Below are 18,577 nucleotides of genomic sequence, written 5' to 3'. Positions count from 1 at the left end.
ACCAAGGCCCAAATGAAACCATAATTGATGGCACTAACACAATCATGTAGCAGATGTAAAAAGGGAAAAGTAAATAAATTGCTGGCTAGGAGAGAATAACATCAAATAAGAGCTTTTCCCACTTTGCTTATATCCACAATTTGAGATGTGGCGTGTGGGTACGTACTGAGAATTTAATTATATATACGCACATCAGCTAGAACACTTCCTTAACCTTGTAAATTGCTGTCATAGAAGAGAGAATAATTATAAATATCAAAAAAAATTTCATCATCTTCCTTAACCTTGTAAATCTAGAACACTTCACTCTCTTGAGCATTTTGTCAAATACTCATTGGGCACTAATTCCATCAGTACCAATTAAGTCTTCAGAGCTAAAATTTATTTACATGCAATCATTAAAATATAAGAAAGCCAACACAAGAATCCTATATTTGACAAGAAAGAAAAATAAGAAAGCCAACACATCAAGAAAAGTTTTCAAGAGTATCATTTATCAAACACTCCTCCATCTTCTCCTCTCAATTCCAAGCTCGTATTGCTCTCCCAGCCCACCAGACTCACTAAGTTCGACCATACCCTTCGCCACCTGCTAACAAAGTCTGGAGCCGTTTCCACTTCTCAAGTGTGTCAACATGCTGGAGTTGATCCTTCAGGAGAAAGCCCTATCTTTATTACTCAATCTCTCTCTCTCTCTCAATGAAGATATCAAGATGGATTTAGTGGTAGAAGGTGCAATTGGCTAAGTTGTTACGGTTCTACGAGTTGAGTTACCGATTAGTCATGCCATCTGTTCTTTTCAAGACAATAGAAAGTGAGCTGTGGAATGTGGGTTGTACCAATTTTGGTGAGAATAGGCGGGATGGGTCTTGAGGAAGAAATGAAAGTCTTAAGTGTTTTGGTGAAGTGCGAGGAAGGAAGAGAGGAGATGGGAAGGATCTGTGGATGTTTGAGGGTATTTATTACTTTTCTTTTAAAATTAATAGACTATGTTAGTAATTTTTAACGGAAAGATTAAATGGTTATATATGAAAATAATAAGGGACATTTAAGTTTGTTTTAAAAATTATAAGAATTAATTAATTAATTTTAACCCTGAAATTTGTTAAAGCATAACAATTAATATTAAATTTGTAAAAAATAAAAATACATCTAACTTCATGTTTTATTGAGTTGACATGTAGCGGTTAAAATTATATATTAAATAAATATTAATCATAAAAAATTAAGTTGTAGATTGATTATTTAAGATGAAATCATGAGTCAAATTATGCATTATTCCATTACATACATGATTCAGCTATATGTAATTATTTTAAAGTTGGAAATTTTTTTATTCTAAGTTCTAATTAAAAGGGACAACATGGAAATAAAAGGTGTGAAAAGGAAAAGGGTTAATATGGAGAATTTGTTTAATATAATAGATATATTTTTTTATTAATTATGATGAATAAAATAAAGCTATATACATTATATTCTAATTTTTTTAAAAGTAATTTTAAATATGAGATATTAATTAAATTAAATTAAATTTTAAAAAATTAATCGGATGAATGTATTTTCTAATTTTTTATTAATGAGAATTTGTTCATCTAATCATTGTATAATACCTTTAACAAGAACTTCCTCCTACTGTAGCTACTAAAATGACAGGCTGGACCATGTTATTTCGGCCTGGTTCAAGCTCAGCCCATGTGGCATCATTGCTTTTGAGCAAAGGGCGGGCAGATCTCTTTATTTTGTGATGAGCAGCTCTGTTGTTGCTGAGTACTTAGATGACGATCGAGAGAAAAGATAAAAGGAAAATCTGGAGATGGAGCATTACATGAACTGGGCACAAGCCATAGCCTCAGCTTGGGGTTTCATGCTATTGATAGGTCTCATGTGTTGCTGTGTCAGCACTAAACCTCCCCCGCATGGAGATCCCAACAACGGCACCGCTAGCTGCTCTTGTGACGGTGGCTATGCAGTCTAATCTTTTTCATCCCTTCTTCTACTCAAAGTTCGATTCCTTGCTGTACTTTTTTGTTTTTTTGGCATGCTGATGAAGCCTGTGTTTGTACATAGAAGAAGAGAGATGTTTTGAGAGGTTATTTAAATTAATTAATTATTTTTATTCTTTGAATATTAAAAAACCTGACAGCTTTCTTGAAGCAAGTTGTGGTGATGCTAAAGTGTGTGTTTTTAAGTTACAGGTGGAAAAGGAATATGGTATCTCTTTAGTTTTGGAAATCCTTTCGGCTCGCAATAAAAAGGAGTGTTTTTGTTGAGCGGTAGTTCTGGAAGATGCTCTGGATAAACAATATGATTTCTTTTTTTTTTTTTTTATAGGCATATATCCTCATTCATCAAATTAGAAAATAATTATAAAATAAATATGCTAAATAATTAAATTAAAATATATTAAATAAAATAATATAAAAATTTATTTATATAACTTTCTTATTATTTAAATAAGATATATTTACTAGAACGTATGTGATAAATTTTATTTGTATATTTTTTAACATATTCAAGAGACTAAATTAAAACTAAACTTGAAAGTGTTAATGATAAATTATAGTATGATTTTTAAAATTTTATTTGATTAATGAACTAGTATTTTAAATAAATATTTTTATTTTAATAATATTGATTAAATTCAGTTATATTCTCTTTTTGCAATTATACTATTTCTTCTTTTAATAATTAAATAATTATAGAAATTAAATTTTTATTAATATAGAAAAATAACAAAAATAATAGTTTTAATTTAATCCATCATAAGTCATTAAATATTTATGTTTTCATTATAATTCATAATATTGAAAATCATGTAATTAAGTTTTATGAGCTAAAAAAAAATTAAAATATTTTAACTTTAATTTAAAATTAAATTTCACAAAATTATAATTATTGAAAAGGATAAAATAAATATAATTATGACCCAAAGATCATGTTAGTGCAATTGTGAGCCAAAGAAAAGGACATCTATGATTGTGTTAGGCTTCCATTATTAATTATGTTTAGACGAAGGCCATATGGTTCTTGTCGATAAATTGTACATACTTATTGGCCGCCGTATCTTTTACTTGTAAATGAAGTTTTCTGATGGAAGTGAAACTTCCTCAGCAGTACAGGCAAAACTTGTCAACTTCTCAATAATACATGTGCAATTTCATTAAGGTTGATTACTTCAACCGTCCAAAACCCAAGTTTGAATAGTATATGTTATCCTTAAGCGTGTGGTTATGGATATAAATAAGGATGCAATGACAAGAACCAAGAGGCATATACTTCCCAGAAAACAAAGAAATCTACGAGCTCTGTCACAGCTTTGGTTTCTGGTAATTATGGGGTGTTTTGGCAAGCGTCGCCATAAAAAGAAAGAAAACAAACATCAAAGACCTGCTCTTGCCACTGGAGGTGCTTACCCTGCCAATAAAGGTTATCGCAGTGGAGCGGGCAAAGGCAATGACAGTGGCAACAAAGATGGTGGGATGGTAATTATGACTAATATAATGGCTGAAACTGCAGCTGCAGCTGCAGCCACTGTTTCCAGTGACAGCACTTGTGGCGGCGGGGGTGGAGGTTGTGGTGGCGGCGGCGGTGGTGGAGGTTGTGGTGGTGGCGGCGGCGGTGGATGTTGAGCGTTGACCTAAGTTTATTTCCTACTGTTTGTGAATTTATTAGTATGTATTCTTGATTAGTTATAATCCGATTGTAAGAATATGTTCAGGCCTGTATTTCAGTGTTAGACACTTTAAATTTTATTATTATTTGGAGTAATTTACAATTTTAAAATAATTCAATTTTTTAATTTAAATAATTATAATTTATTTAATATTTAAAAATATTAATGAAAAATTAATAACTTAAAACGAAAACAATATAAATAACATATATGTGCAATCAAATTGAATTATTGATAACTTTCGAAATCTTGATAAAATTATAAAAATTAAAAGGTTGTAGACATAATTTCAAACATTTTCTTTACCATGAAGCCATTTATTAAATTGATTAAGCATTATTTTAATATATTAAAATTTTAATGAGCATAAATCCTGAAAAATTCATTTTGTCAATCATTACTTCTATATTAAAACATTTATTAATTAATTAAGGTATAGAAGCAAAGAAATTGTTTTTTCTTACACTCTATCTTGAACTAGCTAGTTAGGTTTGGATTTCTTATATATAATAAAATTTTTAAATTGGAGCAAATAAAAGAAGCCACTAATAAAGTTAAGCACTAATTTATTTGGATTAATTGCTAACAAATTAAATACTATTAGTTAATAGTGTTATAAATGGAACTACGTTTTTTGCACCGATTTTAAAATTTATTTGATAATCTCAAGAATTAATCGGACTTTTTTGAAAGAATTTAGAATCAGAATAGTAAGATATTAATGTAATCCAGCAAGGAATAGGAGAGCAGGAGAGCAGAGGAAGATAATAATATCTCTGAATTGTGAAAATAAAGTTTATAATTGCAAAAAAGAGATCTTAGAGCTGTTTAGAAAAATCAATAGAAATATTAAAGTTGTTTAGAATGGTTTTGATTCAATAAAAGTAGCCATTTGTAAATAAAATTTAAAAGATTAAATAAATAAAAAATAAAAATTTTGCAACTCTATTTATTTGCATGCGCAGAGGCGAATAGATAGATTTGAACTAAAATTGATTTTTCGATCCAAGTCCATGTGCACGAGCCTTGTTCCTCTTACTTGCCCTTTACAAGTCCAATATTTATATATCGCCTTGTTCCTTTTACTCACCCTTTACGAGTTCAATATTTATAAATCAAAGGAAAAGTTTATATCTTTTGGGATAAAAACTTTGAAATATAAAATTTTACAATAATTTTTCACATATTTCAAAAGATTTTTCTTTGATAAGTTTAAATTTTGAGTGAAAATGTTTCGAATCTGGTGTCTTCTAAACTATAAACCAGTCCTAAACTGATAATATATAACATACAGAGTAATTGGTGAAATTCTTACTTCTATGAATCAAATACCTTTTTTTAAAGCTAAAATCTATCAATCACATTAAACTTCACAATTCTTATTGTTAACGCTATTTTGCGCTAAATAAGCCCGCACACGCCTGATAGTTTATAAATACTCTAGAGATTATACCACAATCTCATAAAAACGATCTCAATTCATACTTATATATATGATATTATCAAGTGTATACTACAATTTATACACCACCCATGAATATCTCACATAAGAAGAAACATCTCTGGAAGCTTCTATGATTGTGTTAGGCTTCCATTATTAATTATATTTAGACGAAGGCCATATGGATCCTCCACAGAATTCAACATCCAATTGCAATGTGCAATCCCTAAACGGCGTAGAGTTTATTTATAACAATTTTGAAAGTTCAACTTGGCGAATCTCTTGTCGATAAATTGTACATACTTATTGTCCGCTGTATGTTTTTACTTGTAAATGAAGTTTTCTGATGGAAGTGAAACTTCCTCAGCAGTACAGGCAAAACTTGTCAACTTCTCAATAATACATATGCAATTTCATTAAGGTTGACTACTTCAACCGTCCAAAACCCAAGTTTGAATAGTATATGTTATCCTTAAGCGTGTGGTTATGGATATAAATAAGGATGCAATGACAAGAACCAAGAGGCATATACTTCCCAGAAAACAAAGAAATCTACGAGCTCTGTAACAGCTTTGGTCTCTAGTAGTTATGGGGTGTTTTGGCAAGCGTCGCCATAAAAAGAAAGAAAACAAATATCAAAGACCTGCTGCCCCTGGAGGTGCTTACCCTACCAATAAAGCTTATCGCAGTGGAGCGGGCAAAGGCGATTACAGTAGCAACAAAGATGGTGGGATGGTAATTATGACTAATATGATAGCTGGAACTGCTGCAGCCACTGATTCCTGTGGCAGCACTTGTGGCGGAGGAAGTAGTGCTTGTGACGGTGGCGGGGGCGGTGGAGGTTGTGGTGGTGGAGGTTGTGGGGGCGGTAGAGGATGCTGAGCGTTGACCTACTTGCAATAAGTTTATTTTCTACTGTTTGTAAACATATTTATGTATTCTTGATCAGTTATAATTCGGCTGTAATTAAGAAATATGATCAGGCCTACTTGTTGAGTGTGAGACATTTTAAAAGATTTAATTTAATGATAGGTGTTATACTCCTTCAATCTCGTTTAAAAATTTTTTTATTATTATTAGAGTAATTTAATCTTTATAAAATTCGAAAAAAAAAGGAAAACTTAACTTATAAAAGGACTTTTATTTTCATATTTTTCATATTTAGTTTACGGTTAGTCAACGTTAATGCTTTTGTAGGCTTATGACTGATTCATCAGTTCTGGTTGGATTGATTTAAAATAATTTTATTTTTTAATTTAAATAATTTATAATTTATTTAATTTTTAAAAGTTATACCTATAAAAATTAATAACTTAAAACGAAATTCAAATTCCATTTTTGACAATTCAATAAATTGAACTTTTGAAATCTTGATAAAATTATTAAAATTAAAAGGTTTTAGAAATAATTGCAAACATTTTTCTTTACCATGAAGCCATTTATTAAATTGATTAAGCATTATTTTAATGTATTATAATTTTAATGAGCATAAATCCTGAAAAAATTCATGTTTCTTTTCCATCGTTACTTCTATATTAAAACATTGATTAATTAAAATATAGAAGCAAAGAAATCACTTCTCTTACACCCCATCTTTCCATCTTGAACTAGCTAGGTTTGAAATTTCTTATATATAATAAAATTTGTAAATTAGATAGCAAATATAAAAGAAACCACTTATATGGTTAAGCTTTTTTTTTTCTTTAATTTGGATTAATTGGTATCAAATCAAATTCGAAGATTAGTGGGTTTGGAGCTGACAGTTCACTAAATTTTAGAAAGCTTAATGTTATAATATCTTTTAAATTCTCTAATCATTATCTTACTGAAATAATTATTATTAAGAAAATAGATGGTGTGAACTTTGAACAGCAAACAACTAAAATTATTCCTCACTATTACAATTCTGTAGATAATTATAATTTACAATACCAATTTTAATCTAGAGACATAAGATTATCTCCATAGCTCATAAACAGTTGATTATTTTATTTTCTAAAAAATGTTATTTTATTTTTTTATATTTTTTATAAAATAAATTTATAATGCAAAGATAGATTATGGTTAAAAGTAAATTTTGAATATAAAATATTATCAAAACGTATTAATTAAATAATATATAATCAAAATCATTTAGTTTAAATCATAATCAAAGTGAAACAATGGACAATCTTTAAACAATTATTAAAAAAAACTAAATCATTATCAAAGTAGACTTAATCTGTAAAAACCAAAATCAAATTAAAATTTTTCTTTAAAAAAAAAAAAAATCGTGCGAGTCATCGTCAACAGAATTTCAGTGAAGCAACCGTAAAACTACGGAACAAGGTCAAGTCAACCAAAAGCTAAACGACAAGGACGCCGCTGTTTGGACGTAATAAATTGAAAAGTCAGAACCAACGGCCACCGCACCGCCCAGAGAGATGGACGCGCAATGAATCCCACCTTGATTCTTGATTCTTGAAGTGTGGGAATACTCTCATCTCTGGCAATCTGCATTAAGTATCCATCCTTGCTAAAATTCTTGAATTCAACTTATACGTATGAAAGTTGAAGTTGAAGATTAGACGCAAGCATCTCTGGAAAATATGACGAAGTCAGCTATATATGCAGACGAGGAGTACAAAGACTCGTTAAACTGAAAAATCCGTGTTAGACTTAGCCATTTGAATTTTCATGGGATAAAGCCAAAAGGGATAACTATATATATATAGTTTTATGTTGCAAGGAGAATTTGTTAACAAAGAAAAATGCAAACTTGGCTGATTATAATCATAGTTTGGTGTTCATTTGTGGCCTTGTTCGCCATTTTTGCTTTGCTCAGACATGCAAACTTGGCAGCCACACATGGGGGCGGATTTCATAGTAATGGTGGACATGGCGGCGGATTTCATAGTAATGGTGGACATGGCGGTGATATTGAAGGTGGTGGCACTGATGGGGTTGGAGACACAGTAGATTTCAATGGTGGGGGATGGGATACCTTTGGTGGAGGTGGTGGAGCTGGGTCTGATTTTGGGGGTGGAGGAGGTGGTGGCTTTGATTCTGGTGGTGGTGGTGGAGGTGGCGGTGGCTGTGATTCTGGCGGTGGTGGTGTTGGAGGAGGAGGTGGCGGCGGCGGCGGCTTTTGATTGCTGACTATACGCCGAACATGTTGCTTGGATGTTGAGTGAATGCTGAATGCTTGCCAGGTCTCCGGAGAAAAGATAATGCAAATTTACAGATGATGTACAATTTAGGTCCTTTTACGATGCCTTTATTTGATTTAGTGTTAATGTGTTATTGTGTATATATGGATGGTTTTTTTCTCAAAAATATGAAGCGTTCATCTTTCCTTAGTTTTTTTTAATATTACACTGAATTTTTATCTTATATTTAACATAATTTATTTTATAAAAAAAAATTCAAATAAAAATAAGACATGATTTCACTTCTATTAAAATTTACATTAAGTAAGTTAAAAAAATAAATATTTTATTTGAAATAATAAAAGTAATTTAAAATATAAAAATTTTTATTTCAAAATTTTAATATTTTTAATAAAAAAAATTCAAATAAATTTTTATAAAATTTAACATGATTTCATCTCTGTTATAAATTTACATTTAATAAGTTTTAATATTTTTAATATTTTTTTTTTATAAAGTTACAAGGAGTTAGGCTAATAAACTCACCGTAAGCTATGACTGCAAGTGCAATTCACATTAATATTTATAATTTTAAATTTTGAACAATTAAATTAAAATTTTAAAATATATTACAATTTTAAATATTAACTTTTAAATTTTGAACAATTAAATTAAAATTTTAAAATATATTACAATTTTAAATATTAACTTTTAAATTTTGAACAATTAAATTAAAATTTTAAAATATATTACAATTTTAACGATGAACTCAAATCAATTTAAAATTTACAGCATGTCATCTCATAAACCTTTTCCTTATTATTTTTAAATTAGTTATTTTTTTACTTATTTAATAAAAAAATCCAAACCATTTGTCAATTAACATTTATATCTAAGTTCTTTTTTTCTATTTTGAATAAAATAATTTAAATCTTTTCACAAATTTACTTTTATATTTTAACGTTTTAATTTTGGATAATGAAAATATAGTTATTAAAATCGTTCAAAAAATCTCTACTGCATTCTTAACCAAATAATGAATAGAGAAAAAAAATCAAATTAATTAGTAGTTTTCTTCGCACTAGCTATTAGAGAGAAAATAGAATCTAAATCAGTAAAGTGGTAATGTTGCATTATTTTAAATAATCAGGTCTAAGAAACTCAATATTTGAATAATTTTATATTTATATTTTAATTCAAAAGTTTATATTTTAGATGAATTAGCTTAATATTTATATTTTAATATAATTTTAATCAATTTTAAAAATTAAAATGTGAGAATTTAGATGGGTAAAATATAATATGTAGTATATCATTTAGATTTTCACATTTTAATTTCTCAAATTTTATCAAAAATTAAAGTGAAAGATAAATGTTGGATCAATTTATTTAAAATTTTAAATTTTAAATTAAAATAAAAAATAATGTAAATATTTGACTTTTTTAAGTAATTACCCCTATTTTAATTTTATTAATTTTATGCTAATTTAAAGTTTTGTGTTAATGTTAGCTACCGATCAAAATCTATTAGTTGAAAATGTTGACGAAGCCATATATATATATTTCTTTTTGGGGATGTGAAATATTTGTGAATCATAGGGAGAAAAATTTATATAACCCAGATGATTTTGTGCGATATATTGGCAACTTGCCATCAAAGCTTCGCCAACTAGTAATAGATTGTAGTAACACAATGCATTTTTTTTATTAGGAATAAAATTAATTCATTACAGGCCTAAAAATATTAAAAATAAATATAAATGAACAATCCAACTCATAGTCTCAAAATAAAGAAACTCTAAACTAACTCAAAAGAAACAGAAAATGTCCATAGATGCAACATAAAAACCCTAGCTACTAGAAAGAGGAAAAAAAAAAAAAACAATAGAGTTATATGTTGTCGTTGCTGCTTTTGTTGTTGCCGTCTTCACTTCCAAGTTCCTTCAGAGGAAATCGCTACATGCCAAAAGGAATCTGAGATAATACAGATTTCACAAATAGAAAACAGTAGGAGCTTGGTTGGTCAAGAGCTTCAAAACGATGGAGATATAGAGACCACCACAAGCTAGATCTGGGGCTAAGGGGAGTAGAACTGGTGGGATGGCAGAGCACCTTAGCACACTTAGCCCTTCAGAGACTAAATGCCTCAAAGCATAGCATCGGTAATGTCGCCAGATTTACTAGACCTAATAAAAATCAGATCCCATCGTTTCCATAAAAACTTGGCTTTTCATCAGCGTTGACAACAAATATTGAGGGCTTGAACCTGCATGCAAGGGAAGAGAAAGACAAAAATACTATTTTAATCTGAATCTTCCACCTGCAAAAAGCATAAAACCCACAAGCCTAAAGCTAAACCCAACATAGAAGGGAGAAGCATATCTTAAGGAGACTCTCTTTGTTCATGTTTTGAGCTGCCAATAAAAATCAAAAAAATAAAAAAGTTACATTCTCTTAATGATGGAGAAAGTAAAACCCATAACCGGAGAAGAGGAGGAGACCTCCGCTGCTCGGCAAAGACAAAAGAGGCTGAATATAAAGTGTAATACCCGGCTATATTCCGGTATCGGAATTCCTACCGTCCGGTGGAATCTCGGATGTCGGAGACCTCTAGATGGGTAAAACCATGTTTTCATGAAATGTTTTAATGTTTTTGATGATTTTAAGTAAAGAGGAAATGAGTTTTTGCATGAAAACAACCTTGGAGGAAAGCTCAGATTCGGCCGCCGAAATTCAAAGTTCGGCCGCCGAACATGCATGCATTTCGGGGGAGCCTTAGGCCCCCGAAGGCATAAGTGAGGGAAGTCCAGGTTCGGCCGCCGAACCTCAAGTTCGGCCGCCGAACCTCAAGTTCGGCCGCCGAACATGGCATGCATGCGGAGGCACATTCGGCCCCCGAACGTGGCCTGGACAGCCACTATAAAAGGGTCCCTTAGCCGAAAACGGGCGAGCTTTTCCCCATTTTCGGCCAAGGTAAGCTTTTCGCCGTCCCTCACCGATCTTTGATGTTTTTCCTCTAGATCTTTCAAGTTTTTCATCTGTTTTAACTTTGTTTTGAAGATTTGAGCTTTTGAGCAAAGTTTTGGAGCTTTGAGGTTCAAGAACTCAACATCTCCCACCTCCGAGTTTAGGACGTCTCCCTCTCGATCTTCAAGAGGTAAGAGCCGATCTTAAGCTCATTTTATGTTTAAAGTAAGTTTTATGCAAGATCTATGGGGTAGAATGCATGTTTAGCTCATAGTTAGATTTTTGAGTTAATGTTATGCTTTGAGCAATGTATGTTGTTTTGTGTTGTTGTTGTGTGTTGTAGTTGGGGTTTAAGGTAGTTTGAGACCCCTAGGAGCTTGTATGCATGTTTTGGTTGAACTATATGCATGATTGAAAGATTTGGGAGGCAAATGTGCATAAAGGAGCCAAGTTTCTGCCCTTTGGCAGAAACCAGGTTCGGCAGCCGAAGGAACTTTCGGCCGCCGAACATGGCTGGGGAGGCAGGCCTTTCAGCTGCCGAAGTTGCCCCCGAAAAGAGACTTTCGTCTCTGTCTGGGACTTTCGGCCGCTGAAGGTGCCGCCGAACCTGCCTGGGTTTCGGCTCTGGATGGACTTTCGGCCGCCGAAGGTGCCGCCGAACCTGCCCTGTCCAGCCTTCCTTTGCATGTTTTCGCATGATTATTTTAAGGTGTTTTAGGGGGTTTTTGGGGGATGTTTTAGAGTTATGTTCTAGTATGTTGGTCCCTCATTTGAGTCCACCTGTGTAGGTTTGGACCCGAGGAACCGAGGACCTCAGCAGTGAGTCAGCTACTTCAGTCAGTGTCAGAGCTAGCCAGAGGTGAGTGGAATGACTCTTATGCTTTTAAATAAATAAATAAATCAGTTTTGAGCATGTTCATGCATCACGGATGCCATGTGATATTCTAGGATGCTTGCATTAAAAATCACGAATATGTTGCATTGCATAATATGTTGTTGATGTAGATGAATATTGAATGATCCATTAGCCCTCATATGTTATGACATGATGATATGATATGGAAGTCCAGGTGTGGCCTGCACTATGCCCCTGGCACTATGTAAGAGAAAGACCGGATGTGGCCTGCACTACGCCCCCGGCATCATGGATTATGTATGTTATGTTATGTTATGTATAAGAGAAAGACCAGGTGTGGCCTGCACTACGCCCCTGGCATGATTGGATTATGTAGAGGGCTAAATGGTGACAAGTTCATCCTTGATATGATTAGTTGTGATGTGATGCATTCCATGATAGCATGTGTTTTAAATACTTTATGATTATGCTCACTGGGCTCTAGTAGCTCACCCCTCTCCCAAATTCCCCAGGTTTGCAGGTACGGGTTAGACAGAGAAGTCAAGAAGAGTAATGAAGTCATATGTATGTAATAGTTAGAGTGTGGACATGACAGATTGTATAATGATGTATAGATATGTAATGTAATGATATTGAGGTTAGAAGTGTGCTTGACCATAGTTTAATGTAATCCCTTTTGAAACATGATCTTAATGTTATTGATGTCCATGTTTAGCCAACTCAACTCTTGTTATGCCACCCATTGGGGGCTTTGATGAGATCCCACAGAGGGATTAATGTTTAAGTTATGTTTATGAATAGTGCATGCACAGGTTGAGTTTGGTGTATGTTGAAAAGGAAAAGTTTTAATTTTTATGTATGTTGTTGATCATGTATGGGATTAATCAGGTTCACAGGATGTATGTTAGGCTTGCTACGGGTCCCGGCGGCCTTAAGTCGACCCGGATCCTAGCGCCGGTAGCGGTCCGATTTTCGGATCGTTACAGAATGGTATCAGAACCCTAGGTTCATATGGTCGGACCTAGAGTGTCGGGCTCATAGATGTTATAGAAGGTCAAGCACAGTAGGAAAGATCATGTCCACTAGGATAGGATGTGTAGTCCTGTCTTACATGATGATGTGAAATGTTATGATATGAATGATATGCTATGATGTGTGATGCGGGTTCATGTGTGCCCACATGAACCATATGATGCTAATGTTTATGTGATGTGTACTGTTTTTCAGAAAAACAGGATGAGAGGAACTCGTCGATCAGTAAGATTGACTGGAGTACCACCTGAGGATGAGGGCACGAGCGCCCGTCCTCCAGCATTGCCTAGGGCAATGTCTAGTAGGTCTAGCCGAGAAAGAGCAGTAAGAGACCCTAGAAGGTCTTTGGATCTGGGTAGAAGCAGATCAGTCCGAGGAACAGTTCAGGGAGGAGCGTCAGAGGACATGGGGGATGATATGGATGTAGAGCAGAGGAGGGATGGCAGTCTGGGAGTCAGTATGTCAGAAGAAGGAATGGGAGAATTCCAAGGAGGCACTCAGGCCTCGGGATTTGTTCAGCCACCCTACTACCCACCCTTCTCACAAAACCCTGAGTATTCGATGGGAGGCACATCGGACTACCACAGTTTTAGCCCTTATCCCACACAGATGCCATACCCACCCTACTACCCACCATATTCACAGTACCCAATGTATCCACCTCCACCTTACTATCCAAACCCAGCAAACCCTACCCCAGGGGATGCTGCACCTCCTCCTCCTCCAGCAGAACCAGCAGCCCCAGTTACCCAACCTCCTAGACCTAGCTCAGCTAGTGGGAGCAAGGCCAAGATGACTGACTACATGAAGTTGGGTGCTCCTCAGTATGAAAAAGGGGATGACCCGTTTGTGTATCTTGAGAGGGTCAAGGTGATCACAGATGAGATTGGGGCTGATGATAGTAGAGCCATTCAGATGGCTGGGTTCACACTTAAGTGCAAGAAGGCACGAGAGTGGTTCAAGAATTATGTGAACCCGAAAGTGGATAGCATGTCTTGGGAGGAGTTTGCAAACGAGTTTGCAGGATGGGCTTTCCCAGATAGTTCAAGGGAGCTGAAGATGATAGAGTTTGAGCAGTTGAGGCAGACTGATGAGATGGGTGTAGAGGAGTTCACGGACAGATTTTTGGAGCTGTTGCCTTTTTGCAGGGCAAAGCCTTGACTCAGACCAGAAAAGGTCAAGGAGGTATATCATGAAACTCCACTCCAGATATTCCTCCTTGATCCAGTCAGCAGATAGGGAGAGCTTCCATGCCATAGTGGATATGGCTCGGAAAATGGAGGCCAGTGCCATCGTTCAAGGGTCAGTTAAACAGTCAGTGGCACAGCCTTCTAGTTCTAAGACCCCAGGCTCTTCTTCAATGAGTGTAGCAACCTCAGGTAGTAAGAAGTGGGACAGAGGTCCCAGGAAGTCTAAGAAGAACAAGTTCTGGAACAAGGTTAAGTCCAGTCTGGGACTGGGGAGTGGCTCAAGCTCTGGTGCGGATAATGCAGTTTGTGCAAGGTGTGGTAAGCCACACAGAGGAGTATGTTGGTTTGGGACGACGACCTGTTACAGATGTGGTCAGGAGGGGCATATGTCTCGAGAATGTCTAAGAGCAGCCCCGATGGCACAGTCCTAGTAGACAGCTTCAGGTAGTGTAGCACAGCCAGCAGCTCCAGCCATGACTCAGGCCAGTGGCAGAGGCAGAGGGAGAGGGGCAGCCTCTTCTTCAGCGGGTTTCAGAGGTGAAGGTCCATCAGCTCCAGCACGGATCTTCACGATGACTCAGCAGGAGGCAGATACATCTAACACCGTGGTGGCAGGTAACTTAGTCATTGGTTGTTCAGATGTGTATGCCTTGATGGACCCTGGTGCATCTCATTCTTTTATTGCTCTGAGAGCCGTCCAGAGGTTAGGGTTGATGATCTCTGAGTTAGAGTGTCCTCTCTGGGTCAGTGGACCCAAGTGTGATCCATTAGTGGCAGAGTCAGTCTGCCAGTGTAGTCTTGTGTTTGTTGAGGGAAGATGCTTGTCCGCCGACCTTGTGGTTCTAGACTTGACAGATTTTGACGTCATTCTAAGGATGGACTGGTTATCTACCCATGGTGCTACCTTGGACTGCAGGGACAAGGTAGTCAGGTTCAGAGGTCAGGATGGGTCTGAGGTTGTCTTCAGAGGAGACAGGAGGGGTACACCTAGAGGTCTGATATCAGCTCTTCAGGCTCGTAGGTTGCTTAGGAGGGGATGTCAGGGGTATTTGGCTCATGTGAGAGAGCTTAGCAGTCAGGTTAGAGAGCCCGCCTCGGTGCCAGTGGTTAGAGAGTTCTTAGATGTGTTCCCAGACGAACTACCAGGTTTACCACCTTCTAGGGAGATAGAGTTCGAGATAGAATTGATGCCTGGAACCCGACCGATCTCTATCCCTCCCTACAGGATGGCTCCAGCCGAGTTGAAGGAATTGAAAGAACAGTTGCAAGAGCTGGTAGACAAGGGCTTCATCCGACCGAGTACCTCACCCTGGGGTGCTCCAGTCTTGTTTGTCAGAAAGAAGGATGGGTCCCTTAGACTTTGTATCGACTACAGACAGTTGAACAAAGTCACTACCAAGAACAAGTACCCTTTGCCAAGGATCGACGATCTATTCGACCAGCTAGCAGGAGCGGGTTGTTTCTCCAAAATAGATCTGAGATCCGGGTACCATCAGCTGAGGATCAGTGATGAGGATGTGCCAAAGACGGCTTTCAGGACCAGATATGGGCATTTTGAGTTCCTTGTAATGCCGTTCGGGTTAACTAACGCCCCTGCAGCATTCATGGATCTCATGAACAGAGTGTTTAGCCAGTACCTGGATCACTTCGTTATTGTCTTCATAGATGATATCTTAGTGTATTCCAGGAATGCAGAGGAGCATGCCCATCATCTGCGGTTGGTTTTGCAGACCTTGAGGGAACATGGCTTGTATGCCAAGTTCTCTAAGTGTGAGTTCTGGCTGAGGAGCATTTCATTCTTGGGGCATGTGGTGACAGAAAATGGTATAGAGGTAGACCCCAAGAAGACAGAAACTGTGGCTAACTGGCCTAGACCCACTTCAGTGACGGAGATCAGGAGTTTCTTGGGTTTGGCAGGTTACTACAGGAGGTTCATTCAGGACTTCTCGAAAATAGAAGCTCCTCTGACCAGACTAACCAGGAAGAATCAGAAGTTTCTGTGGACCAACCAGTGCGAAGAGAGTTTCGAAGAGCTTAAGAAGAGGTTGACTTCAGCACCAGTTTTAGCTCTGCCATCTAGTGATGAGGACTTTACAGTCTTTTGTGATGCGTCCCGTGTGGGACTGGGTTGTGTGCTGATGCAGAATGAGAGGGTGATTGCTTATGCTTCTAGGCAGCTGAAGAAGCATGAGTTGAATTACCCCACACATGACCTTGAGATGGCAGCGGTAATCTTTGCACTCAAGATGTGGAGGCACTACCTCTATGGGGTAAAATGTGAGATCTTCACAGATCATAAAAGCCTGCAGTACATCCTGAGTCAAAGAGATTTGAACTTGAGACAGAGGAGATGGGTGGAGCTGCTGAGTGACTATGATTGCAAGATTCAGTATCATCCGGGTAAGGCGAATGTCGTGGCAGACGCCCTAAGCCGGAAGTCACTAGGCAGTCTATCCCACATCACGGCAGAGAGGAGACCAGTGGTGAAGGAGTTTTACAAGCTCATTGATGAAGGTCTACAGTTGGAGTTGTCTGGTACCGGTGCTTTAGTGGCCCAGATGAGAGTGACGCCTGTGTTTCTGGAGCAAGTGGCTCAGAAACAGCATGAGGACCCAGAGTTAGTGAAGATTGCCAGGACTGTTCAGTCAGGCAAGGACAGTGAGTTCAGATTTGACTGTAAGGGGATCCTCCGCTATGGGAGTCGATTGTGTGTACCAGATGACATAGGGCTAAAAGGAGACATTATGAGGGAGGCTCATAATGCAAGATACAGCGTTCACCCCGGAGCCACCAAGATGTATCAAGATTTGAAGAAAGTTTATTGGTGGCCAGCGATGAAGAAAGAAGTGGCACAGTTTGTGTCAGCCTGTGAAGTGTGTCAGAGGGTGAAGCTGGAACATCAGAAGCCGGCTGGAATGCTTAACCCGCTACCTATTCCAGAGTGGAAATGGGAGAATATAGCTATGGACTTCGTAGTGGGGTTACCGGCAGCGTCCAACAGATTGGACTCCATATGGGTGATTGTGGACAGACTCACCAAATCTGCTCACTTCATCCCTGTCAGGAGTGGCTACTCTATGGACAAGTTGGCGCAGGTATATGTGGATGAGATCGTCAGGCTGCATGGGGTTCCGGTTCCGATAGTGTCGGATAGAGGGCCCCAGTTCACCTCTAGGTTTTGGCGGAGTCTGCAGAATGCCATGGGTACTAGATTGGATTTCAGTACTGCCTTTCACCCCCAGACGGACGGACAGTCCGAAAGGACCATCCAGACTATCGAGGATATGCTTAGAATGTGTGTACTGGACTTTGGCGGTTCTTGGAGGCAGCATCTACCTTTGGTGGAGTTTGCCTACAATAACAGCCATCATGCTAGCATTGGGATGGCTCCATATGAAGTTTTATATGGGAGGAAGTGCAGGTCACCTGTTTGTTGGGAGGAAGTGGGAGAAAAGGCCTTGGCAGGGCCTGAGCTTGTAGAGATCACCAGCAGGGTGGTACCCATAATCAGAGAGAGAATCAAGACTGCTGCAAGCAGACAGAAGAGTTATGCAGACATCTGCAGAAGACAGGTAGAGTTTCAGGAGGGGGATCTGGTATTGCTTAAGGTGTCCCCAATGAAAGGAGTGGTTCGCTTTGGGAAGAAAGGTAAACTAGCTCCACGATACATCGGACCCTTTGAAATTTTGCAGAAGATTGGGAATGTGTCGTACAAGCTAGATTTGCCTGCTTCAATGGCAAGAATCCATCCGGTTTTCCATGTTTCAATGTTGAGGAAATTTGTGTCAGATCCGGGCAAGGTTCTTAGTGAGCCTGATGTGGAGATCCAAGAGGATCTCACCTATGTTGAGCAGCCAGTGCGGATCATAGACACCCAGATCAGAAAGTTAAGAAGCAAGGAAATCCCAATGGTGAAAGTCTTATGGAACCACCACAATATGGAAGAGTGCACCTGGGAGACACGGGAGTCCATGCTCTAGCAATACCCTTATCTTTTCTAAGGTTAGTTTCTTATATGTTTCATGTGTTTTATGTGTATGATATGTGTATGCCATGCTATGTGTTAGTTGAGGAACATTCGGGGACGAATGTTCTTAAGGGGGGGAGAATGTAATACCCGGCTAGACTCCGGTATCGGAATTCCTACCGTCCGGTGGAATCTCGGATGTCGGAGACCTCTAGATGGGTAAAACCATGTTTTCATGAAATGTTTTAATGTTTTTGATGATTTTAAGTAAAGAGGAAATGAGTTTTTGCATGAAAACAACCTTGGAGGAAAGCTCAGGTTCG

At 37.1% G+C, this 18,577-nt stretch overlaps 2 protein-coding genes across 2 annotated transcripts; both read left to right on the top strand.

Moving 5' to 3' along the window:
• The first annotated feature begins 3,230 nt into the window (after positions 1-3,230).
• LOC110621507 (glycine-rich cell wall structural protein 1.0) lies at positions 3,231-3,629 on the top strand. The gene has a single exon (XM_021765787.1). The coding sequence runs from the start codon at positions 3,231-3,233 to the stop codon at positions 3,627-3,629; it is 399 nt and encodes a 132-aa protein (XP_021621479.1).
• A 2,073-nt stretch (positions 3,630-5,702) lies between these two features.
• Positions 5,703-8,245, top strand: LOC110621508 (glycine-rich cell wall structural protein 1). The gene is made up of 2 exons (XM_021765788.1): positions 5,703-5,982; positions 7,956-8,245. Exons 1-2 carry the CDS (start codon positions 5,703-5,705, stop codon positions 8,243-8,245), a joined length of 570 nt encoding a protein of 189 aa, XP_021621480.1.
• The last annotated feature ends 10,332 nt before the right edge of the window (positions 8,246-18,577 follow it).

This window comes from Manihot esculenta, chromosome 8 (assembly GCF_001659605.2).
Source record: "Manihot esculenta cultivar AM560-2 chromosome 8, M.esculenta_v8, whole genome shotgun sequence".
Lineage (NCBI taxonomy): Eukaryota > Viridiplantae > Streptophyta > Magnoliopsida > Malpighiales > Euphorbiaceae > Manihot > Manihot esculenta.
Note: the sequence above shows the minus strand (reverse complement) of the source record. Positions and strands in the feature narration are given on the sequence as shown.